The following is a 25,375-nucleotide window of genomic DNA, read 5'->3' as shown; positions in this document are numbered from 1 at the left end:
GCAATGTCAGGAATTTGAAACCACCAGCCATTCACTGGGAGGAAGACAGAGCTTTCTATTCTCTTGAAGAGTAACAGTCTTGGGAACCCAAAGGCGGTGTTCGACCCTGTCCTATAAGGTGTCGATGAGTCAGAGATGACTGTGACTCCATGAGTAGGTATAAAGACCATGGGTTTTAGAAATCTGCGCCTTTCGTTTTGCTTCACCTGTCTCAAGTCAGTTTTAAAGGAAGTCGTTTTGTAGAGCATGGTGACCCATTGAAAGGAGCTGTGGTGGCATAGCGAGGTGGGCTGCTAGCGGCAGGGTCAGCAGTTTGAAACCACCAGCTGCTCCTCAGGAGAAAGATGGGGCTTTCTACTTCGGTAGAGTTACAGTCTCAGAATCTCACAGGGGCAGCTCTACCCTGTCCTATCGGGTCGCTATGAGGCCGCATAGAATCAATGGTAGTGAGTTTTATACACACACACACTTTTGGAGCAAATGTAAAGAATACATTGTCATTAGGAATGATTTATAAACTCTTGTTGTTAGATGTCACTGAGTCAGTTCCAACCTTATCACAACCGAACAAAACACTGCATGGTCCTGTGCCATCCTCACAATTGCTCCTGTGCCTGAGACCACCATTGGGGCCACAGTGTCCATCCACCTCCTTGAAGGTCTTCCTCTACCTCGCTGCCTCTCTACCTAACATGAATGGTGTCCTTCTTCAAGGACGGGTTGGGTTATAAGACGTTGATTTATAAGGCTCCGGTCCCTAAGCTGACAAGGTACAGGGAAGTCATGCAATTATCCATACAACAGGCAATTATTATATGCCAAATGTTTATCATGCATGACAGGCATCAGTTTTGGAGAAAGAAAACCATAATGTTCCCTAGAAGAAAGGTTAGGAAACTTCTGCTTGCTTACTTCGGGCACTCCATTTGGAAAGACCAAGCGCTAGAAAAGAGCGCCATGCTTGGTCAGCGAAGGCGGGGAGAAGCCGTGCATGAGGTAGACTGACACTCCAGCTAAAACCATGGGCTCACGTACCAAGGGCTGTGAAGATGGCCCAGGACTGGGCAATGTTCCGTAAGGAGTTAGACCTGACTTGATGGCAACAAGGAACAGCAACATCTTGACCAGATGCGCCATGGGGTGTGTACAAAGCTTACGAAAGGTGCTGTTCTCCCTCCCGAGGGTTTCAGCATGCGAGCAGAAGTGAGAAGACTGGCAAGTCAGGGATGTACATAACTGTGACAGATTGTCAAGATCATGCATTAGAAGAGAGCTACTGGAGGGAAACCTCCATTATCCTTCAAGTCCATTTCCCCATGAACTTTCTGGAGCGTCCTCATCAGCAATTCGGTTAAGCGGATACACTTTTGGGTCCCCAATAAAAATGTTAGTGTATCAAATGCTGGTCTAGGAGGGAGAGGGGCAGTTAGGGAAGACATCTGCCCTTATTTCATCGTCTTCCTCATCCCCTCATTTCATCTCCAGTTGTGTTGGGGGTGCCACCTGCCCAGGCATTCTTATTGGTCACTACAAAAGTGAACGCCAGCACACACCAGGCAGGGGAGGGTCTCAAATACAATTTGGTAAGTCCTTTAGGAAGGGAACTAGGTGTAATGCAGCAAACTATGGCTTTATTTGGTGAGGTACCTGCAGTTGCCTTCTGGATCTTTGTAGAAAATCTGTCTGCATCTACGTGCCAAGATATTTAGCTTCCTACTCTAAAGCCCTGATCATTGCATTAAATACATTCTTTCTTTTCTACTCACAATGAGAAGGTCCACTAGAAGCAACAAATTGGAATCTGACCTTGTACTTGTTTTTATCATGCCTATGAATGAGACCAGCATGATTAAGGGCAAATAGTCTAAGGTTGTTTATTTTTAAAAAGAAACAGTTAACATTAAATCAATGGGAACACACCTACCTGCAAAGGATTTTCTGCCTTGACATGCTGACATTTCAACATCACTGGGCTGATGGCCACACCACGGGAGCCCTGGTGGCGCAGTGCTTAAGCATTCAAATTGCTTATAAGACATTGATTTATAAGGGTCAGGTCCCTAAAAGGTCAGCTGTTCAAACCCACCAGTGGATGTGTAGGAGAAAGCAGAGGCAGTCTGCATCCGTAAAGATCTACAGCCATGGGAACCTCACGGAGGCAGCTACTCTGTCCTAGAGGAGCGCTATGAGTCAGAATCAACTCGAAGGTAATGGGTTTGGTTTGGTTTGGGCTAAAAGCAAAAGCAGACATGGTCCTTGAAAATCTGAACCTCTAGAAGCAGTAAATGAAAACCTCAGCATTTGGAAATTTTCAGAGGGCATTAGGCATTCCTGGCAAAAGAACCAGCGGCTACCTATGATAATACTGTAAAACGTTTTGTAGGCATTCCTCTTACGATCAATATGGACAGCGTGTTGTTTTTATTAGTTTCGGTCAAGTCGACGTGACTCCTGGAGACCCCATGTGTGCAGGCTAGAACTGCTGCCTAGTGTTTTTCAAAGCTGTGACCTTTCAGAATCAGATCACTCGACCCATCTTCTGAGGTGGGTTTGAACTGGTAACCTTTGCACTACCCAGGAATGATGTAGCAAGATCCAATACTCACTCCTGGCAAAACCAGAAGCGAAATGCAAGGGACACTATCAGATCACTTGCTTTGAACCCTGAGTACTTGGCTGGGAGCTACAGGAAATAGAAACTGTCTAGGCATGATAACACTAAAAAGGACATTGATTAAGTAACACGAATCACTCCATGTAGGAAAATGAATCACAGAGCTTGCGTCTGAGATGGAGGTTATTGATGCTTCTTTCAATTAGAGATTTCTAGTAGCTCTGGAAGAAAAGATGAAAATGATTTCCTTTGAAATTTGTCCTTTTTTAATATCGGAAAGCCTGTCACTCTCTTTGTAAACTGGAATAATTGAGTATAATCCAGGAAGGGAAACATAGGAAGCCATTCTTTCTTTCCAAATTCTCATTTCTCTTTTGTCCCCAGCAAAGGCATGCCAGCCGATTTTTCTCTCTCTCTAATAGACTTCTTTCCTGGCTGAGTGCATTTATCCTTCTGGTGTAGAGTCTTGCTGTGGTCGCTTTCTTGTTGATTTCCTTTGAGGACACTTACAAGCTGCAGAAGGGAGACCCCTCTGCTCCGAATTTCTTTGGAGAGTCTGTTTAGCCTCTGTCACTATTGGAGGCAGGCTTCTGGGGTCTGGTTGCTTTTAACAAGGCTGCTGGCGGTCGTGGGCTCCTCACAAGCCTATTGAGCAAAATCTTCTCTCTCTGTACACAAAAGGATGTACACAAATGCATGTGGATCTTCGGGCTGGTAAAGTTGATAATAGGTTTCTTAATACAGCAAGGAAATTACCCAAGACTCACTGCCCTTGAGCCAGGACAATATGTAACATGTCCAGACATTCAGTGCCCCCACACTGTGTGGCAGCCCTTCTGCTGCAAAGGTCCCTTTTAACCTCTGCTTCCTGCTCCTCTTGCTCCTGCTCCAGGTGGATCAGGGCAGGGTTGGTTGGTGCCCTGAGTGAATAGGGGACTTCATTAAATGTAGTGGTCTGGCTACCTTCTTCATCTTACCCTGATGCTAGCGCCATGTACAGGTCACAGGGTGTCTGCTACAGCTATTCAACTCAGCCAGTGCAGCTTGAAAGGAGCCATAGATGATAGGTAAATGCCTGGGTGTGGTTGTATTCTAATAAAACTTTATTCACAAAACCAAGCAGCGGGCCACCCCAGGGGTACAGGATAGCTTCTCATGCCTTCACCTCTTCTCTTCTGTCAGAAGTTCTCTTCAGCATTTAAACAAACTCCAGCTGTTCCTTCTTGGGGGTAAAATAAATCCATAATGCTTGATCAACTCGATTCTCTCAGTTTCCCATGTCCACAGAGCACCAGACTAACCACTTTCTTGATGCTTGCCTATGGCGCATTATTTTCAAGGTCTCACCCAGTGGCATGCTTAGTGAAGAACAGGGAAATACTGCATGATGCAACTTCAATACACAGAGAGGCAGTAGGCCTACGCTACACGTGGGGTTTGTGTCCACTGTAAATAGACACGAGCAGACATCCAAAAATTGGTGGAAAAATTCTGTTCTCTTTCTGTTCCCCATTTTTGCATGAATTTTTGAAGCTCCCTCATATAGGAAATGAATCTGAAAATATCCCAGGGAAGGAGCCCCCTCTCCCTCATTAACGTCTCGAGCAACCCTATTGGGCATCGTGTGGAGCAGGAACTGCAGTCCATGGGAGAAGTAGCTGTCTTTCAACCTTCTTCCCCTTGCATCCCCCCTTGCCCTCGCCCCAAACAGACAATTCCTTTTCTCAATTAGATACCAGTTTTGGAAATATTGAGAGTTTTCAAAATCAATTCTTTTTGGTGGCTAAGTAATTTAACAATGATAAAATAAGAACCATTTTGTATGGAAAGACGCTTTCTGAATCAGTGCCACATTCAAATGAATTTCTGTATAGAAGTCAAAGGAAATACTAGTCCTGATGAAGCAGGCCTGTCTGCTCCTGTCAAGATGTACAGTCTCAGCAAGCCAAAGGGAAAAGGTTCTACTCTGTTCTATATGGATGCCATTAGTCAGAATCGATGGCAGTGGGGTTTTTTTTGTTGTTGTTGTGGGGTTTATTTTTTTTTTAGTTAAGTGGCAGGAAGGACCCAGGAGTGTTACATGAACCGCTGCATTTAATATTGAGGCAATTAAGTAAAACTCAGGGCCTGATTCACTGTGATTGAATCATTTAACAGAGTGGCATATCCAGCGTTTATGAATCATCCTCTGTATTGGGAGCATGATTCGACTCTACAATCCGATTGCTATTTATTCATCACTGACCCAGCAGTAAAGGTCTTTGAGAGTTTCCTGTGTTCCTTCTTTGACTGCTGGATTGAACTGATAATCATTTTTTCACATGTGCAGTGGTTATGAATGCAAATGCCAATATTCAACTAAAAGGAAATAATGTGAACAGATTATACCTGGGCCAGAACTGTATACCACACCCCTCTCTCCCTGCTTCTCCGAATCCAAGTCAGGGCTTTTAGGGGTGACAGGGACTGGTCTGTATGTTCAGGAATGATGCCATGCCATTCTGTCTCACTTAACCCTCGAACACCCTGGGTTTAAACATCAAAGCTACATTCAACAACAAAAACACCCAACTCCTTTGTCTTCAAGCTGGGTATGTCCTCACTTCATTAGAATGATCCAGAACCTACCTTCCTTTAGGCAACACACTTGTGAGTGTTCACTCAGCATTCCGATGAGCCTGTGGAAGTTTGATTGGGTCTGAAAAGTGTGGACAGGTCCGCTGAACGCTTTCCCTGACTATGTCTTTAATGGTCACTGACAGCAAGTACAAATGGACCTCCCTCCTCTGCGGACGTTCAAGCATCATCTCCTGCAAAAATTGCTCATTCTACTTAGGCCTGCCATATGGGCTCTTCCTAGAGCAGCGATTCTCAACCTTCCTAATGCCACAACCCTTTAATGCAGTATCTGATGTTGTGGTGACCCCCCACCATAAAATGATGTTTGTTGCTACTTCATAACTGTCAATTTGCTACTGTTATGAATTGGGTGACCCCTGTGAAATGGTCGCGACCCCTTTCACAGATTGAGAACCGCTGTCCTAGAGAATCTCCTAAATTCTACACCATGAGTATTTAAACCCCAACAGCAATATTGCCATCCTAGAATACACTCAGGAGCCCCGGTGGTATAGTGGCACAGGGTCAGCAGTTTAAAACCATCAGCAGTTCAAAGCCACTCCTTGGCAGAAATATAGGGCTTTTTACCCCCATAAAGAGTTACAGTTTTGAAAACTCACAGGGGTAGTTCTACCCTGCCCGATGGGGGCTCTATGAGTCAGCATTGACTTGATGGCAGTGAGAGAAGACACCCACTTGAAAAAGAAAGACATCCGTTCCCCTTATCCATGGTTTTGCTTTCCACAGTTTTAGTCACCAGTGGTCATGCATGGGTTGAACAATATTTAAATTGTGTGCCATTCTGAGCAGCTTGATGAAATCTTTCCATTTCCTACTCCTGCCCCTTCTCCTCGTCCTTGGCTGGGCGGGAGCTAGGCCTGGGGAACCCTGGGTATTTGACATATGTGTGTCTAAGAAAAATCACAGTGTATCTAAGGTTTGGTACCATGTACAGGTTTAGGCAGCCACTGGGGGTACTAGAACAGAACCGCGTGGATAAGGGGGGACCACTGTACAGTAAGGCAAAAGTCAGAACCTGTGTCAAAACACAAATATTTTCCCCTAAGAGGGTCTGAAACTTGCGAGATGCAGAGAAACAAGGCAGTCCCCAACGGATCCAGCTCTCATAAGTCTCAATGTTCAAGACTGGGAACAGCCAGCATGATTCCCTTAGGACATTCTATACACCTGGAGACCTACTCTAAGCTAGCGAGGCCATACAAGGTGCTCTAGTACAGGAAAAGAAGGACCAGCAGCTTGAGATTTAAAAGCTACGTTACTACAAGGCAAGGACAAGGACAAGGCACCCAATGACATCACTTTGAATTGAGCAGACAAGGGTGATAGGTGGCTGCAGAAGGCGTTGCCTTCTTTCCTCTAGCAGTAATTTCACCCGGGATGCCATGTGTCCTGCCGAGTACCCTGGTGAAGATGGACCAGGCTTAGACATTGTACATCTGAACTCACTCTCACAGCCATTGAGCCGATTCGAGAGCATAGTGTTTCTATAGGACAGAGAGAAAAATCTGTCCCTGTGGGTTTCCGAGACTGTTAAGCCTTTACGGGAGCAGAAAGCCTCAACATACCCATATTGGAGCCTCACAGAAGACCAGCAGCCCCTGTGTGGTAGACATCTGGACACTGACGTTTTTGAGCAGTTCTACAGGTGATTCTATTGAGAAGTCAAGGTTGCCCACCACTGGCGTGTTTCCCTCCTTTTTGTTTTCAGATTTGAGGTTAACTACTAGATCATGTGGGTGGCCAGCCTAATGAGAACATGACACGTGCATCAGCATCCTCACTTAGGAATGAACTCACAGGGGTTAGAAATGTCCCGATTAAGCACTGGAGCTACTGAGATGGGAAGGGGCCCTTGCCATGTTACAATTTGTTGACAGTGAACGCTTTTCAGTGAGATGGAAGGGTGGGAAGAATATTGGCAGAGTGGCAGTTCAGTCCTGCGAAGAATGATTTGAGCTTTTACCTTTTGTTTGTGACCTCTGAAGGTAACTATCTTAGGAAGATGACTTTATCTTCCAATGGCAAGTTCTCTACCTCTTTCCCTAGGTTCTAGCTTCTTTTGGCTGATACTGAGTCAGTGAATATTGTGTAGAGCTGAACAAGACTCCTCTAAAGCCAAAATGCAGAGCTACACTCTCTCTTCGTCTACAGTCTCAAGTCACTCAGGCTCTTTCTCCATTGTTTGTTTTTAAAACTAGTATTTTATTTTACAGACAGCAAAATCTGCTCCTACTCCACAGCTGCTCAGACATAATAATTCATGATACCGGTTACATTCTTCTCACTGAGCCAATGTTCTTGTTATTTCTGTTCTAGTTGTTTCACTCTCATTAGCTGCAGCTCATTGCCCTCCAACCTTCATCTAGGCTTTAAAATAGCCCTTGACCATTTGGTCTGATGTAGCTAATTTTAAAAATAAGGAATGCAAGGGTGCAATCTGACCAGTATAATCCAAGGCCAACTCCACACCATCAATCTCAGTCTCTACATCCATTTCTGGCCCTTTGCCCAAGAGGTCATGACGTTGGGTTTCTTTGGAAGAAAAAGGAGATAAAGAATGTGAAGGCATGGAAAAATATTGAATTTGCCCTAACGGAGGGTTTCTCAATCTTGGCACTGTTTGAACCAGAGAGTTTTCTTGTGTCAGGGAGTCTCCTATGAATTTTAGAATGTTCAGCGGCGTCCTCAGGGTCTCCTCACTAGATGCCAGTAGAACTGGTCCAAACCAGACTATCTGCAAACATTTCGAAGATCCCCTGGTAGACAGAAAGTCCCTTCTGCCTAAGAGGGTATTGGGGCACATATTCCAGCTGACTGCTGCAGTACCGTGTGGAAAACAAAATAAAAGGAGGATCGACAGACCGTCACTCTTGAGGTTTAAAAAAAAGGGTTAAAGTCTTTTGTAGCACATTTGCCATTTGAAAATATGTCCATTGATTTCAACTGCTACTTCTATGGGTTGTGAAGATTGATCCAAATAGAATAAAATTATTAAATTTTCTCAAAAAAAAAAAGATGGGAGGGGAGTGCGAGTGTAAAAAAAAAAAAAAAAGATGGTCACATTTTCTTCTCCTTTCTTGTTCCAAAGAACCAAATGTCATGGCAGCATCCTCCAATCATTGCACTTCAGTCCAGAGAAGTAGGTCGCCAGAAACTGGGCTGTGCCCATGGAGGCCAGTGTCCACTGAACAGGCTGGCCCAATGACTGACTATTTGTTGAAAATGATACCATATACCCCAGAAAGGGGTGGGGATGGGGCTATTTAAGTAATTTCCCAAATAAGCCTAGAAGGCTACATGCAAGAAGAGGAAGAGTGTCATCATTTGCAAGATGTAAGTAGGTGAGCATGAGTCTTCTGTGATCTAATAGAAACATACTGAGAACGGCTCATCTGCAGAAACCCATGAGTATGAGCCTTTCTTTCCAGTAGTCATGGTAGGCAAAGCCAAACTCTTTCACATATGCCCAGCCCAGCCTAATGGTCTGGATTTGCCAGACAGCTGGTTAGTGTTAGAGACGCTGTCCATGGCTCCTCAAGCCAGGTTCTCTTTATGCATAGCGGATTGGCCAGAAGCATAATTGGAACCATCAACTTGGCTGAAGGCACACCCTGTGCAAACCAGTTGAACTCATCAAGTCAGTACAGGGCCACTCAAACACACAAGAGCAGAGCAGACCAAAGCACCCCTTAATGGCATTCCACTGTAGCAGCCCACTTACATAATAGAGCCGAACCGCATACATCTATGCACTTGGACAACTCCACCTAATTCAACCATTATGCTCCATAACGGTGCCTTCGCTTTACTGCACTTACCTCTGTCTTTGTTTTTCTCCTTTCCGAGGGAATCCAGTTTCTTTCTCAAAGATTTCTTTCGCTTCTGTCCATCTGTAAGGAATGAGATGTTTTAGGAACAAATATATTGATATTTTGCATTACCATCGACTACCTTTGAGCAAATTATGATTTTCCACTTACTTTGCTCCTCATTTGCTCTTTCTAACAGAGATGACTGGAACATCCCGAAATTGGATGGCACACACCACCATGTGATCAATTTTTGTTTCAGTCTACAAGAACAGGAAACGGTCCTCCTTTGGAAATCATTTCCTATTGCCCTTTGACTATCTTTGACCTTTAGAAGCACATGAGTCTTTTCCTAGGTGCTATGTCTATGGATCAAAGCTCCAGGAGATGAGCGTCAACCAAACAATGACCACATGTGGGGTCCACGAGCTCAGTTCTAAGTGTCACTGCATCATTTACTGTTTGTCTTTGGCTGAGTCTGTGTGTCTTCTCTTATCAAATAGGAGTGACTTTATAGAGTGTTGTGAAGAATCATTGAGAAGAGGTTTATAAAGTGCTTTATAGGGAGCTTAACACATGTCAGTAAAGTTCAAATCTACTTCCCCCCCAGGGGTTGCATAATAGTAGTTACTGAAATATGTGTTGTTAGTTATCATAAAGTTGGTTCCAACTCATAGTGCTGCCTACACTGTCTTCACATCGGATGCTCTGCTCCATTCTGTCATTGTGGCCAGGGTGTATCATGACTGTCTTCCAACCTAAGAGACTCATCTCCCAAGACTCAACTGGACAATCTTCTGTTTTGACCCATAAGGGTTTTCATTGTCTGATTTTAAGAAATGTACTGCCTAGCCTTTCTTCCTAGTCTATCTTATTCTGGAAGCCCCACGGAAATCTCTCCACCACAGGTGATCCTGCTGGTATTTAAAACACACAAGTGATGTAGTTTCTAGCATCACATCATCATGCTGGCCACCCCAGTGAGACAAATTGACAGGTGGTGGACAGAATGGCTGTATGAACATTTAATGAACCATTCCCTCATAGATGGCCATTTGGATTGCTTATAACTCTTCGCTTTATTAAAGAAGACAGATATCCTCTTAGCATCTGGCACTTTCAAGTAAAGTATTCAATATGTCTGGTGGATTTGTCGAATAATAAAGATGCCACCCAGATTCTTGGGTAGCTGCCACTGAATTCCTAGGGTGTCATCATAAACTATTGGCATTGATCATTATAGGAAGGCGTTCTAGAATTATGCAGCTGTCATTTGCACCAGTGGGACACGCAAATCCGGAAGGCACACTGTGATGCAATAGGGAAAGTGGCAGTCCACGCTGCAAGCAAACACTGATGTTTCAATAGGGAATTAAGGCACTGTGTGTGTGTGTTTGTTTTTTTCAAAATGTTCTTTGTTTTGCTGTTGTAGAGACTATACACAGCAACACACACACAAGGCAACAGTTTCTACATGTGTCACTGAGTGACACTGATTACAGTACACTCTTTGAGTTGCACAACCGCTCTCCCCCTCCTTGTATGAAGTGTTCCTCCCTCATTAACATAAGCTCACTGCCCCCAGGATCCTCTCTGGTCTCTGTCCAGTTGCTGTTGTCCGTATGATCCCATACAGATAGCTTTGAAAAGAGGATACTGCTCAAAACAGAGCTTTTAAGATAATTAAGCTAAATTATCATTCAGTCGGTTTAAGTGTTAAAAGATTAATGATCTCAAGCCAATAGTTTCTGGGGTTCATCAGAAACTCTAGCGTCCATGAGAATTTGAAAGTCTGTTCTGCATTGACTCTCTTTTGATCAGGATTCTTCTATGGGATCTTTAATCAAAATGCCCAGTAATGGTAGCTGGGCACCATTCCAGTCCTTCTGGGCTCATGGAAATGCAGGCAATGAGCCATGCATTCCAGGTATTACTTCTGTTCCCGGCCCTCCTTTTTCCACTGTTGCTCCAGGTGAATATAGGAATCACTTGTTGTGCCTTTGGTGGCAGCTTACAAGCTTGTAAGACCCCAGGCACTACACCACAAACTAGGAGGTAGAACAGAAACACTCAACAGGTAATACAGCCAATTAACTGTTACGTCCCATGAAACCATGACCTTAAATCTCCAAACCAAGAAACCAAATCCCATGAAAGGATTTGTTCTACATGAACAGCCTCAGCAGCCACTCTTTTTGGTGTTGTTATTGTAAAATTATCATTGCACAATGTTTGTCATTCATAGTCATTCACAGGTGTACAACTTATTGACAGCAACCAATTACATTAATCGGCTGTCATTCTACCTTGAATGTAATTTCCCCATCATCATTACCTCTTCTACCTCCCCTTCCTCCTGTCCTGGTGTCATAGTTAAAGTTTATTGTGCCAACCTGGCTGATAAAAAAACACATGGGGTTAATTGAAGGCAGAGAGACAAATGGCTCGGTGAGCCTCGCCTTTCTAGTTCTCAGGTCTCTTGCTTTGTGATGGTCACACCAGGGTGCAGCTGCCTTAGCCAGTTCCCTGCTTCAGCTGGCAAGGCTCACTTCCTGTAAGACATCCCTGAGGAGAAGCCACATGGGCCTTCCCCGATGCAGCCTTGGGTGCTGGAGCAGCCGTGTGGAGACCCCTGCCAGCGCTGAGATGCTTACACACTCACTGATTCGGCTTTCCTCCTGCAGCTGGCATCATTGCGTGTGTTTTGTGAGATGGAGGAGGACTTCGTGGATTGGTGTCGGACATATAGGTCAATGTTGGATTTGTGGGCTTGGGCAGCACTGGGTTGGGACGTTTTCTTGATGTGCATTTAACCTTTATATAAAACCCTCTTATACATGAGTTTCTGTGGATTTGTTTCTTTAAAGTACCCTAACACACCTGGTAACCTTTAATAAACTTTGGTCTCATATTTTTCTTTTCTTGTCTTTTTAATTAAGTGAGGTCATAAAATATTCGACGAAACAATAACAATGCTCCCTACCATCGAGTTAATGCCGACTCACAGAGACCCTATAGGATAGGGCAGAACTCCCCCTGTAAGTTTCCGACACTGTTAAATCTTCACGGAATTGGAAAGCTCTGTCTTTCTCTCAGAAAGCAGCTTAGGGCATTTGAACTGCTGACCTGGAGGCTTGCGGCCCAGCATGTAAGCACTGTGCCATAGGCCAGCAAGTTCCATCCACACTGTAGCATGTATCAGGACTTCATTTTTCCTACTGGGTAACTAGTATTCCATTGTATGTATGCACTACCATTTTTGTTTATCGAAGGATTCAATTTTTTTTAAAGGAGAGACTACAAACTGTAGTAAAGAAAGCAACTCGGCCCTATCAAATCGAAAAGCCAGACACTACTATCTGGAAAAGATGGAGTAAGCATTCTTCAAGAGAGAGGCACATTCCTGGCATCCTCGAGGGGCCGCAGCTGTGGCCAGCTCCTCCTTTCTGAATTTTTGGAGGCAAAAGAACATCACAGTGTAATCACGGGCACATTCAAGTTCTCTTCCTTTCAAAAAAAAAAGACTTCAAAAATGATTCTCCTCCCATGAAATGGAAACACTTCCTATTAGTCTTCATCCGGGAAGTTCTGAGCTTTGTATAGGGGAGAGTTACATAATGGGATAGAGTCACTGATCTCTTCAGCTGGGTTCATCCTGAGAAGTTGGGCAATGGAGCGCATTTGCTTTTATTGCCTTCCACTGTTTTCATGTAGGGCTGTCTAACCAGCCCACTGGCTGTTCCTGTAGGGCTGTCTAACCAGCCCACTAGCTGCCATCGAGTCATTTCCAACTCATGTGGGTTGGAGTAGGCTTGTCAATGGCAAAATTTTCAGTAGATCACCAGGTTTTTCTTCAGAGTAGCCTCAGTGTGGACTCACCAGCCTTTTGGTTAGCAGTGGGGGAACTGAATCATTTGCACCCTTTTGAGAATCCCGTATGGCTATACCCACTGCCCTCCAGTTGAATCCAACTCATAGTTGGATTCTATAGACCCTATAGATTGGACCCTATAGACAGAATAGAGTTGCCCCATAGGGTTTTCAGGACTGTGAATCTTTTTGGGAGCAGACTACCACAACTTTCTCCTGGTAGGTTAGACCTACCAATCGCTCAGTTATCAGCTGTGTGCTTTAACCACTGTGCAACCAAGCTTCCTTCCTGCATGACTACACCACAGTTAATTTATCCAGTGAGTTATCAATATACATTTCACTTGCTTCTAGCTTGGCCCTAGTAGGGACAATGTTGGGGGACAATTCTCTTCATGCCTCCGTAAATGTATGTCCAAAAGTCATTTCCAAGATGTGAGGCTCCCAGATCAGTGCCTGCAGCATCATCTGGTAATTTGTTAGACACTCACATTCCTGAGCCGCACCCCAGATCTGCAGAATCTGGAACTCTGAGGTAGGGCCTAGCAACCGGCCTCTTCCTGCATTATCTCCAAGATCTGTTGCCAATTGAACCATTGTGAGCCACAGGGTTTTCCTCGGCTGATTTTTCCGAAGTCAATAGCCAGGCCTGTTTGCCTAGTCCCTATTAAGCTGGAAGCTCTGCTGAAACCCGTTCAGCATCATGGCAACGTGCAAGCTTCCACTGCATTGGCTGGGCATCGAACCCAGTTCTCCCACATGGAAGGGAATGACTCTACCACTGAGCCCCCTTTGCCCCCACATACAGGACTGGAAAGGTGAACAGACTGCCCACACTGAGATTTAGAAATAGAAATAGAAAGAATTCCTGTAATGGTGATTCCTAAAACCTATTGCAAAATCGAGGCCATTTTGCTGGGCCCCCTGCTCCTCAAATGCACTGCAGGTCCCCACAGAGGCCTAACCCTGGGCTGCTGCACCCAATCACAGTATCTGGCAGGTCTTGGAGTTTGCAACCACATCCTAGGCCTGAAAGGAAGGTGGTTTAAATCTTTAGAAAATAAAAACAAAACAAAACAAAAAGGAGAAAACCTGCTGAGAAAAGTTTGAAGGAATGCTTTTTGGCACCACCTCCTCTGCCGTTCCCAACCACAGCTGCCTCACTATTTACTTGAACCAGAAAAATAGACTCCCAGAGAAGGCAAACCAAAGGAATTCATAGGCAATGAGGGAAACACAGTTAAAAAGTGAGGGAAAAAATGATATAAAGAGTAACTTGGGTGGCAGGGTGGGAAATGGCCCTTTAGACTCTAATCTAAGCCAGAGTTTCTCAATGGGGCCAGACTTTGTCTGTGGGACCACCCTATGCATTGTTGGATGTTTAGCAGTGTCCCTGGACTCCTCTCTTGATGTCAAGGGCACTTTCCCTGGTCCCCTCCCCACGACTTGTGATTATAGCTCTTGTCTTTTTGCAGTGTTCCCTAGAGGCAGTCACCCTGAGGAGAAGCCCTAGGGGATGAACATTCACCGTTCCCTCCTTGTGAGAATGCTCCAGCTTCAAACCAACCTCGGTTTTTGCTGTAACTAGAACAGTATATAAAGGCTTACACATGGTTGAGCCTTGTCCTGAGCTCCCATCTCTTATCTATACCCGTGTACATGTTCCGGTCTAGTCTGAATTGAGAAGCAGCACTTATAACCCAGTCCCCGTGACTCCTCATGATCGCACTGGCAGTGTGCTTTGTCCATGTGGGCTTGTTGCTTCTCTGCTGAATGGCAGCTTGTGTAACTTCAAGCCCTTAAGACCCCAGATGCTATATCTTTTAATAGCCGGGCACCATCCACCTTCTTCCCCACATTTGCTTATGTACCCGTTTTGTCTTCAGCGATTGTGTCGGGAGTGTGAACATCTCAAACTGCTGTTTTGTTAGAACAAAGTGTCCTTGTGTTAAGGGAGGGTATGTTCATTACTCTTAATCTCTCTGTGTCTGTCACTCATTCTGGGAAATGTCATGTGATGAGCAACCTTATGGAGAAAGCTACGTGGTGAGGATCCAAGCCTCCAGTCCACAGCCCCATGAGTTAGTTTAGCAAACGGATCCTCCAGTCCCAGTCAAGCTTTCTGATGAGTACAGCCTCAGCTGACTGCAACCAAATGAAGACCTCAGCCTGAGACATCTAGTTAAGGTGCTCCCAGAACCCATGGGAAGTAACCAATGCTTGCTGTTAGAACAAAAAGAGAAAGAAAGAAAGACTTCACCTTAAATACAATGTGGTATCTCAGATGGGATTATGAGACAGAGGAATGGACATTAATAGGTAAACTGGTGAGATATCAATAAAGGCTAGAGTTTAGATGGCGGCAACATACCAATATTGCCTTTTTCGACGTGACAAAGGCATCATGAATTTATAAGATGCTAATGTGAGGAGAGGCAAGTCAAAGGGCAGGGGGCTCTGGGGGCACAGCAGCTCAATGCTTAGCTGCTACCTGAAAGGTGGGCTGTTTGAATCCACCCAGTGGCCCTGCAGGAGAAAAGCCCAGGAGATGTGCTTCCTTAAAATTATTTTTTAAACCTAGTGACGTTGGCTTGGTTCTGCCTCCTAGTGACCCTAGATGACAGAGTAGAGCTACCCCACAAGGTTTTCAAAGTTATAATCTTTCCAGAGGCAGATCGCAACATCTTTCCCCTGCAGAGAGGCTGCCAACCGTTTGGCTAGCATCGAGTGGGGCTGCTTTCCACTCTCACACGGGGTTGCTGGGCGTCCAGGATTGACAGTATGGCCCCCAGTGGCCAGGGCAGGTGAGGAGCTGGAGAAAACCTGGCATTACCTTAGCACATGTTCTGTATATGTAAAATTAGTTCAGGAAGACAGTTTTTCTTTCTTTTAAGAAACAAACTTTTGAAAGAGAAAATAGTTTACCCTTTCAAAATTTTGTTTACAAAAAGGAGACGGGGTGATGTTAGGCCCTTTCTTCCAAACATCAAAATGTGTCTTAGCAAAAGCGCCCCAGTCGTCAAACACAGGAAAATGCATGTCCGGTTATACTGACTTCTTTGGGGGTGTGTGTCAGTTTCTACAGTGGACCCCTCTCAGCAGTGGATACTTGAGAAACACTCGGGAAGTATTTATTTTGGGAAAACAAGTAATGGATGCAAGAGATGTCTTCACTTTTTGGATGGTTACCCGCCCCCCTTCCTTTCGCTAAGAAATTGGACGCTTTACCTAATATGGTTATTAAGTCCAGAGGAAAAACGTGGCCTTTCTTTGGTGTTCTGCGTGAGTTGTATCCCCACGATTTCAAAGGGAGTCAAGGAGAGGCTGTTTACAAGTCAAGATTACTTCTGAATGAGATAGAAAAGAATTGTGGGGAGAGAAGTTGCAGGCAGCGCGGCTCTCAGTCTCACGGGGGAGAGGCTGAATAATGTGTGCTTTCAACTTCAAAAGGACATGCCATCTATTTTCCCTGCAAAGATGGCATTTTGAATTATGCGCACGTGTATTTATTCCGACACACATCAAGAAATGAAGGCGGTCCAGATTCCCTCCTTTCGTTTTGCTACTTATGTTGAGGACTGGGCAAATCTGCTGACAGCAAGCCTTCTTTCTGGAACTCAGACTGGGGCTGAGCATTCTGACAAGAAGAGAGAGGATGCACACGCCAGCGTTTCTGGGCAGCGGAAGCGACTGGAACCATCTCCCTTTCGGATCTCCCAGATCTGAAGCAAATATGCATCTGGCCAGGGACAAAGTCCTGATTAGGCCTGTCAACCTGGCGCTCTCCATTCACAGGGAAGGGCACAGACGGCTAAGAAGCCGGGCCTGATTCATTTTCTAGCTCTGGTGATGGTATCATAGATCGCTGATTAGATGGCCTGACGACTCCTTCCTCAATCTTAGCCTTTATGAATTCTGGGTTCTTCCGTGTTGCCATGAGTTTGCAGTAAATTAAAAATGAACAACCAAGATCCCATTTACACTTCAGCTGGCTCACAAAACCACTTCTCTCTGACCGTCCACAACATCAATATTGTCTCTTATTTTCTCAGCTACCTTTGAGCAGCAACCGTGTTGCCAGCAGTGAGCAAACTCGGCTGCTAAGGAGAAGGTCTTGTGGTCTCCTTCCCAAATTGGAGCAATCGAAAACCCGATGCAGCACAGTTCGACTCAGACACACATGAAACCGTGAGTTCGAGTCCACTTGATGGCAGCCAGTTAATCCGACATTGAAAAGAAGGCTATTCTACACAGTTCTAGATTAGGGTAGGCTAAGTTATGATTGAATTTGCAAAGAGAAGTGTGTCAGAAGTGAGACTTCATACTACGCACTCCTTGGAAAGCCAGCTTATGGGTGTTCAACCTTTTTGTAGCACCATCTAGAAGAAGTGGCTTTCATGGTTGACAGGGCAGGGGGCAAGAGGAAGCTAAAGGTCACTGAGTTGTTCTGACTTTGAGACAGGCGACAGGACAGGTACAACTACCCCTTACGGTTCCCAATTGTTTCATCCTTATAGAAGCAGGCTGCTACATCTTTCTCCTGTGGAGGGGCTGGTAGGTTTGAAAGGCCAGTTTTGTGGATAGTATGGGTCATTCCCATGAACACCTAAAATATAACATATCAAATTAGATGGTCACTCATCCCCTTATTTGACAACTATTGATCCAGTGTCCCCTTGATGTCAGCACTGGTCTTGGAACTGGAGATAAAAACATACACCAAACCCAAACCGAATCTCGATCTGTTCGGAGGGCAGAGAATAAACATGTATGTCAGACTAGAACAAATGTAACCTCATTTAATCTTTTTATGACTTTGGTGGTAGGTTGGCTTTTTGTGAAATGTATTTTTCTTTAAAATTGTGTGGAATAACCGGAGAGCCCACCTTTTTGGAATCTGACAAATATTTCATCTTTGCATCTTCCATTACCTTTTCATTGCTAGAAACATAATAAAAATAGGGTCTTTCCGAATTCTTGGCTCTGAAGCATGTGAACATCGCTGTTTTCTGGACATTCAAAGACTAATGAATTAGTGTTTGTCTCAGAGATGATTTATCACAACCATTAAATATTGACTGGCTGGACTAAGATTAATCACTGAAAAGCCATCGAAGTGGAGGACAGGCATGACCCCAAGCGCTGGGAGCCATCCATAATATTTTCAGTTCTTGAACCGACCTTCTGTTCCCAAAATGGAAATAACATATCAGTCTTAGTCTCTTTCTTGCCTTCTTTTTTGGGAGGTTGGTGTCTTCCAAATGCTCACCAAGGGAAATGAATAAAATGGAAGCATACATTTTTATTGCAGGAAAGAAGAAAATGCAATTTTAGTCCAGGTAATCCACAGAACATCCTTGGAGTGGGTGAACAAGTTGCCATTGAGTCACCCCGACCCATGGTGGTGACCGGTGTGTGTGAAGGGACAGCAGGCTTGCACAGGGGTTCCAATGGCGGGTGTGCCCAGAAATATACTGCCAGGCCTTTTTGAGCTGAGACAAACTTGGAGTGGACTCAAATAGCCCTCCATCTGGTGAGTAGTCAAGTGCATTCACAGCTGGCTGTGGCCATGGACACCGAAAGGTGGTGTGCTGTTGTTCTTGGGTGGTGCTGAGTCCCTTCCAATTCGTAGTGAGGAAACAAAGCACTGCTCCATCTGCACCAGGCTCGGTGTCATACCTGTGGTTGAGCCCAGTGTGGTGTCCACTGTGTTGATCCAGCTTGTTGAGGGCCTTCCTCTTTGCCACTGACCTTGTACGCCTCCAGGAGCTGGTCCATCTTGATGACATGTCTAAAATACATGAGGTGAAGTCTCTCTATCCCCGCTGCGAAGGAACAATCTGGGTGTACTTATTCCAAGAAAGATCTGGCAGTGCATGGTATATTCAGTCTTGTTTGCCGACACCATAATTCAAAGGCATAATTCAATTCGTCTGCTTTCCTTGCGCATCCTTCAGCTTTTACATGCATATAAGGTGACTGAAAAGACCATGGCTCGGACCAGGGGTGCCTTCATCTTCAAAGTGACATACATTCTCCCATCATTCATGTTTTGAAATAGATCTTACATTTTTTTTCAAAAAAATATTTTGTTTTATCAAGATAGGCCTGAACGCTTGAAATTCCTCCCATACACAGGATTCTTGGATGGGAACAACAAAGACAAAGTCTGGATGGTTTTAAGTAGAAAAAAAATAATGCACTTGAAGGATATTGGAGACCATGCAAAAGGGGCAGAAAGCTTTAGACAAGCTTGGAAAGTAGAAAGGAACAGAGGGACGCTGGGCCGACAAGCTGCCAGGCACAATAATCCCTCAGAAAAGTTCCCTGGGAATTCAGAACCAGGGAGTAGTGCCACCACCCCGACGAGAATGAACTCAGAACGGTGCCTGCTTGGCTGCTCCGAGTGGCCGAGCCCCTGCCACGCAATGGGAGGGGAGGAGCCCCGAGGGATGGGAGGAAAGAGCAACCAGGAAAATGGTCACTTTGGTCTCTTTGCAGGGAAGTGTCCAGCAAGCCCAAGAGCAGAGTACCAATGGGAGAAGTGCAATGCTCTGGGCTCAGAATTGAACTGTTATGGACCCTCATGATTTTGAAAGGGGGGCTGAAGCAAGGAGTTGTTTATTCTAAAACAAGTACCCTATGTCCAAGGACATGCTGTGAAACATGATGGTTCCCCTTGGCGTGAGAATAGTATTCCCTATATAATGGTTATCTGTTTAAGTAGCAGCTCCCCCTAGAATGTGGGCTCAACTACCAATCCATTCTTCCACCAACACTGGTTTTAATTTTTTTTTCTTTTTAGGAATTGATTTTTGGAGGAAATGAGAATTGAGTCTTGGAAGTGAATGTGGCAAATTAATGAAATCTAATTTTGCTGAAGATCATCCAACAGTTGCCGCAATACCTTGACAGGGAGCTGCCAGAGGTTCAGGCTGGATTCAGAAGAGGACATGGAACAAGGGATATCGCTGCTGACATCTGATGAGTCCTGGCTGACAGCAGAGAATACCAGAAGACTTGTGTTTACTGACTATGCAACGGCATTCAATGGTGTGGACCATAACAAATTATAGATAGCCTTGAGAAGAATGGGAATCCCAGAACACTACATTGTGTTGATGTGGAACCAGTCCATGGCTTAAGAGGTAGTTGTGTGACTAGAACAAGGGCATGCATACTACATGGCTTAAAATCAGAAAAGTCTTGCCATACTTATTCAATCTGTATGTTGAGCCAATAGTCAGCGAATCTGGATTCTATGAAGAAGAATGTGGCACCAGGATTAGAGGAAGGGTTACTTTATTAACAACCTGAGATACGCAGGTGACTCATACTTGCTTGCTGAAGATGAGGAGGATTTGAAGCACTTGCTGATGAAGATCAAGGATGGCAGCCTGCGGTATGGATTAAAACTCCATGTAAAGAAAACCAACATCTTCACAACGTACCTGGCAGGTAGCATCATGGTAAACGGAGAAAGATTAAAGTTGTTAAGGATTTCTTCCTGCTTGGATCCTACAATCAATGCTCAGAGATCAGAAGATGCATTGCATTGTGTAGATGGCTGCACACGTGTTAAAAATACAGAATATTACTTTGAGGACTAAGTTGCGCCTAACCCACCATGTATTTTCCAATAACCTCGTATGCATGTGAAAGTTGGGCTAACAAAATGCCAACAAGCAAAACAAAACAAATCTGTCTTGGAAGAAGTACAAGCAGAATGCTCCTTAGAGACAAGGATGGTGAGACTCTGTCTCAAGGATGTTGGACACGTTGTTAGGGCAGAAGCATCCTTGGAAAAGAACTTCATTCTTGGGAGAATGGAGGGCCATCAAAAAGGAAGAAGGCTCTCAGCGAGATGGATGGACGCAGTGGTAGCAATGGAAATGCGACCAATTGTGAAGGTGGCTAGCACCAGCTGATATCTTGTTCTCTTCTACATAGGGTTGCTAGGAGTTGGTACTGGCTCTACAAACCCAACAACAGCAATGAAAGCAACAGGAAGCCTTGCTTCCAGGGAGACATTTGCTAGATGATAGGGGAGAAGAGGAAACCCTAGCGGCATAGCTTTTACGGGCTGGGCTACTAAACACAAGGAGAGCAGTCTGAACCCACTAGCCACTCCTCTGTAAGAGAAAGACAAAGCTTTCTACTCCCATATCTGCTCTGTCCAAAAGGGGGGTTATGAGTAAGATTTGACTCGATGCCAGCAAGTTTGGGTTTTTGTTGGTTTGTTTGTTGAGAGGAGAGACGATCTGTCTTGGAGAAAGTTTGGAGACTGAATGTTACTGAGAAGCAAACATGGCAATTTTATATTTTACATACTTTGGGCACTTTATCAGGAGGAACTGGTTTGTGAATGAGGACACCATGCTTGGTACAGTAAAGAGTCAGCAAAAAGGAAGACCTTCAACAAGGTGAAGTGACATAGTGGCTGTAGCAATGGACTGAAATGGAGCCATGATGGTAAGGGTGGGGTAAGGCCAGGCAACTTTTCATTCTGTTAGATTAGGTCACTGTGAGTTGGAGTTGACTTGAAGGCATTCAACAACAACAACAACAACAACAACAAGAACAGGGCATAACTGCCTGGTAAGACTAATGCTTGAATTTAGTCATAAGGAACAAAGGGCAATGAAGAGTTCACTTTTCTTAGAAGCCTTTGCACTTTGGTGGAATCTCCCCCACTAGATCATATACCCCCAAACCAAACCCACTGTCATCATATAGATTTGGACTCACCTGCACCTTATCTAGGGTTTCCAAGTCTGTGAATCTTCACAGGAGCAGCCAGGAACTGCCAGCGATCAGCAGCTGATGCCTAACCCATAGTGCCTCCAGGACTCCTTGCTAAATCCTATGTTGCTGTTGCTTGGTGCCATCGAGTCGGTTCTGACCCATAGCGACCCTGTGCACAACAGAACGAAACACCGCCCCTGCCTAGGCCATCCTCACAATTGTTCCTATACATGAGCCTACTGCTACGGTCATGGTGTCCCTCTATCTCACTGAGGGCCTTTCTATTTTTCGCTGCCCCTCTACTTTAACAAGCTTGATGTCCTTCTCCAGGGGTTGATCTCTCCTGACAATATGTCCAAAATATGTAAGTCTCGCCATCCTGGCCTCTAAGGAGCACTCTGGCCATACTTCTTCCCAGACAGATGGGTTTGTCCTTTTAGCAGTCCGCGGTACTTTCCACATTCTTCTCCAGCACACAAAAATCGATTGCATCAATTGCTCTTCGGTCTTCTTCATGCAATGCCCCGTTTTCACATTCAGATGAGGCTGCCGAAGATAGCACAGGTTGGTTGGGTCAGGAACACCTTAGTCCTCAAAGGAACATCCTTACTTTATAACACTCTCGAGAGGTCTCTTGCAGCAGATTCATCCAATGCAGTCTCTTGACTGCTGCTTCCATTACAACTGCCTTCGATCCAATCAAGAGGAAATCCTTGACAGCTTTGATCTGTTCTCCATTTATCATGATGCTACACCTATTGGTCCAGTTGTGAGCAATCGGGTTTTCTTTCCGTTGATTTGTAGTCCATGCTGAAGGCTGCGATCCTTGCTCTTCAGCAGCACGTGCTTCAACTCCTCTTCCTTTTCAGCAAGCGAATTCCAGCATCACATGCACACAAGAGCTACCACAGTATGACGAACTGATTATCCTAAGCCCCCTTCCATTTGTATTCCCTTTACGCCAACCACTTAATCAAGAAAGAATTCTATGGGTATAAGACGATGAGAAATTTGTAAATTCAGGGGGTGGAGTGTGAGTTTCTTAAATGGGAATCAGGATTCCAGAGTGTGGCAAGTAAACATTCTAGAAGAATCTACCTGGAAAAAGTAGAAAAGGATGCTTTCAAACCCAATCTGCCTCTACCACTGAGCCTACAGCTTAGGGCCCTATTTCAGTTGCTGAGGAAAGGCTGGAGGGCAGGATGATTGGCCTCTGTTTTTCTGCTTGTGAATGCCGATGAATGAAACACTGGCTCTTTATCTTGCTAACACCTCTGGGCTAACATTTTCCACTAACTGTTCCTGAAGTGTCTGTTTCCACCCCGGGGGACATGTTTTATGGGATTCTTAAACCACGGGGATGCCTCTCTTTAGGGCTGAGATTCCCGAAGGAATTTGTGCAAGGTACTAATCCCCACAGTTTACATGCTGAAGCAGTGGTGAAATGATTACAGCTGCAGTCAAAGAGAAGGACACAGTGTGAATCCCTCCCTGACTCATAGACAGTACCATGCCTCCAGCTACATTAAACATCAAGAAACCTTTTGCGTTTGGTGTTACGTGGTTTGGGCAAGGTGATTTGTTCTAAATGTTTATCTCCATCATCCTGAGGAGGAATAAGAAACTCTTGTCTCTCCTTGAGCCAGAGGGAACGTTGTTTTCCCATTGCAGACAATCATTCAGATATAATTGACTTGGCTACCGTGGCTCCCCGTCTGTCAAAATGTGAGGCAGGGGAACTGAGCTCATGGTTTGAATGCCAAGGGTTTAAAAGCTCAAAGTATGTTTTTTCCTTAACCAAGCTTTCTTTGTAATCACTGCGTGCTAGTGACAACTGGTGGTGAAAAATTATGCCCTAGAAAGATCTTTCTCTTGCTGTCATTGTTTCCATATTTAAGTATTATGTAGAAAAAATATGCACCCCCCTTCAAAACACACACACACACACACACACACACACACACACACACACACACGAAGCTGTAAGTACTTGTTCTCAAAGGGCAGTCCCTAAGTCAGGAGCGAATCTGAACTTCCAGGCTCTCACCGCACATTCCTTGAACGGAAAACAATACTTTTTCAACTTAGTCTCGGTGCTATTTTGGCAGAGACAGAAATTTCTAAATATCAGATTTTTTTTAAAAAGGGGTGGTGGTGGCTGGCAAGTCATTTCCTTGAGCTATCTTTCCTGGAGGGGAAATGAAAGAAAGTATGTAGGAGAAGAAAAAGGCAAAAAGCACTTATCACAAAGCAATATCCCCAGTTATCACAAAGCAATACACTGTACTAATCGATCACTCAAGAAAACTCGAGCCAAATTATCAGCTTTACAGAGTGTAGTTCAAGTTGAAAGGGGAGATTCAGACCGTGGTGTCTACATACAGTGTGATGATGTCTGACCCATGGAAGTGTCTAATTCTGTCTGCTTTCTCTGGACAGATACTGGTTTAGAATTAACAACTAAGAAGGGGATCAAATATCCATTAACCGCTGACTTGTGGGCTCCTGAGCATTCCTAACAGTTGTTCACATGAGAAAGAGCTCCCGTAGCTACAGTAACTGGAAGCATGATCTGATTAGCTGAAACACTATTCATCAAATTCATCTCGAAGGCTTTGGTTTTGATGATTCTCAGAGGCGGTTGAAGCAATTCCAAATAGCACAGAAATATTGCATCAATAAATGGAGACCCTGGGTGGTGCCTAAGTGTAAGCGCTCTCTTCTGAACCCAAAAGCTGACGGTTAAAACATACCCAGAGATACATTGGCAGAAAGACCTGGTGATTGATTTGCACAGAAAAGCAGCCGTGGGTAACTCTGTGGAGCACAGTTGTGTCCTGTCCCGTGTGTGGTAGCCTGAGTCAGCATCCACTCTGTGGCAACTGGTTTTCTGCTGGTAACATCAACAAATGGCAGAGGGTCGGGACTTTTAATCCAGTTCATGATTCAGTTTGTGAACTATTTCTTGGGCAGCATGTACATACTGGAGTGAATGAGTATGTGCTAAGGACCATTTCTTGCCTATCGCCTGCCTGCGATCAATACTGTACACTCACAGTGTCCAATGAAAATCCATCTCCAGCCAGGTCCCCTCTAACACTTCCAATTTCTTCCTTGCCTTCAGAGTCCCACTTTTGTTGGGTGCTGATCCTCCATGTTGTCATGCACCCTGAGATGGCTTCTTCCCCAGTCTCGGGAAAGAAAAGATAGTTCAGGCCCACCCCCGTGATTTCTTTCCCCTGGCCAGGACAGATTTGGGCACGGGCAGGTACTTCAGTGAGTAGGAGTGAGAAGGTTGAGAAGTGGACTGGCAGTCAGCAGGGACAATCCTTCTCTAGTCTTAAAACGTTCCTGGTGGAGGTACCACTGGTTTCTGCTGCCTTTTGGTGTTGCTGTCTGCTAGAGGCTGCAGCCTTTTGTGACACCAAGGGAAGCCAGCCATAGATCCAGGTGACTGACCCACCGCAGACTTGCAAAGAAGAAAGCTGGAAGTCACCGAACTCATGAACCCTGAGATTAGTCTACCTCTGGGTTCCTTCTAAAGTAAAATGATAATCTTCTTTATTATTTTTTTTCTTCTTTATTATTTAACCCACTTATGGTTGAGTTCTCATCATATGCAGGCAAATATCTTAACAGCTGATAATCCCAAAGCCTATGGGGAGGGAAGTGTTTTTGTACTCGCTGTAATGTCATG

At 44.8% G+C, this 25,375-nt stretch overlaps 1 protein-coding gene across 1 annotated transcript in view; it reads right to left on the bottom strand.

Annotated features, from left to right (window-relative positions):
• Positions 1–25,375, bottom strand: part of ARHGAP6 (Rho GTPase activating protein 6) — a 266,673-nt gene that overhangs the window by 53,965 nt on the left and 187,333 nt on the right. Inside the window, exon 3 of the mRNA XM_045290758.1 lies at positions 9,073–9,144. Coding sequence (XP_045146693.1) covers positions 9,073–9,144 — 72 coding nt within the window. The remainder of the gene's footprint in view (positions 1–9,072; positions 9,145–25,375) is intronic.

The sequence above is a fragment of the Echinops telfairi genome, unplaced genomic scaffold (genome assembly GCF_000313985.2).
Source record: "Echinops telfairi isolate 266 unplaced genomic scaffold, ASM31398v2 ScPeMD7_53;HRSCAF=182, whole genome shotgun sequence".
Taxonomy (NCBI): domain Eukaryota; kingdom Metazoa; phylum Chordata; class Mammalia; order Afrosoricida; family Tenrecidae; genus Echinops; species Echinops telfairi.
This window is presented reverse-complemented; position numbering and strand designations above follow the sequence as displayed.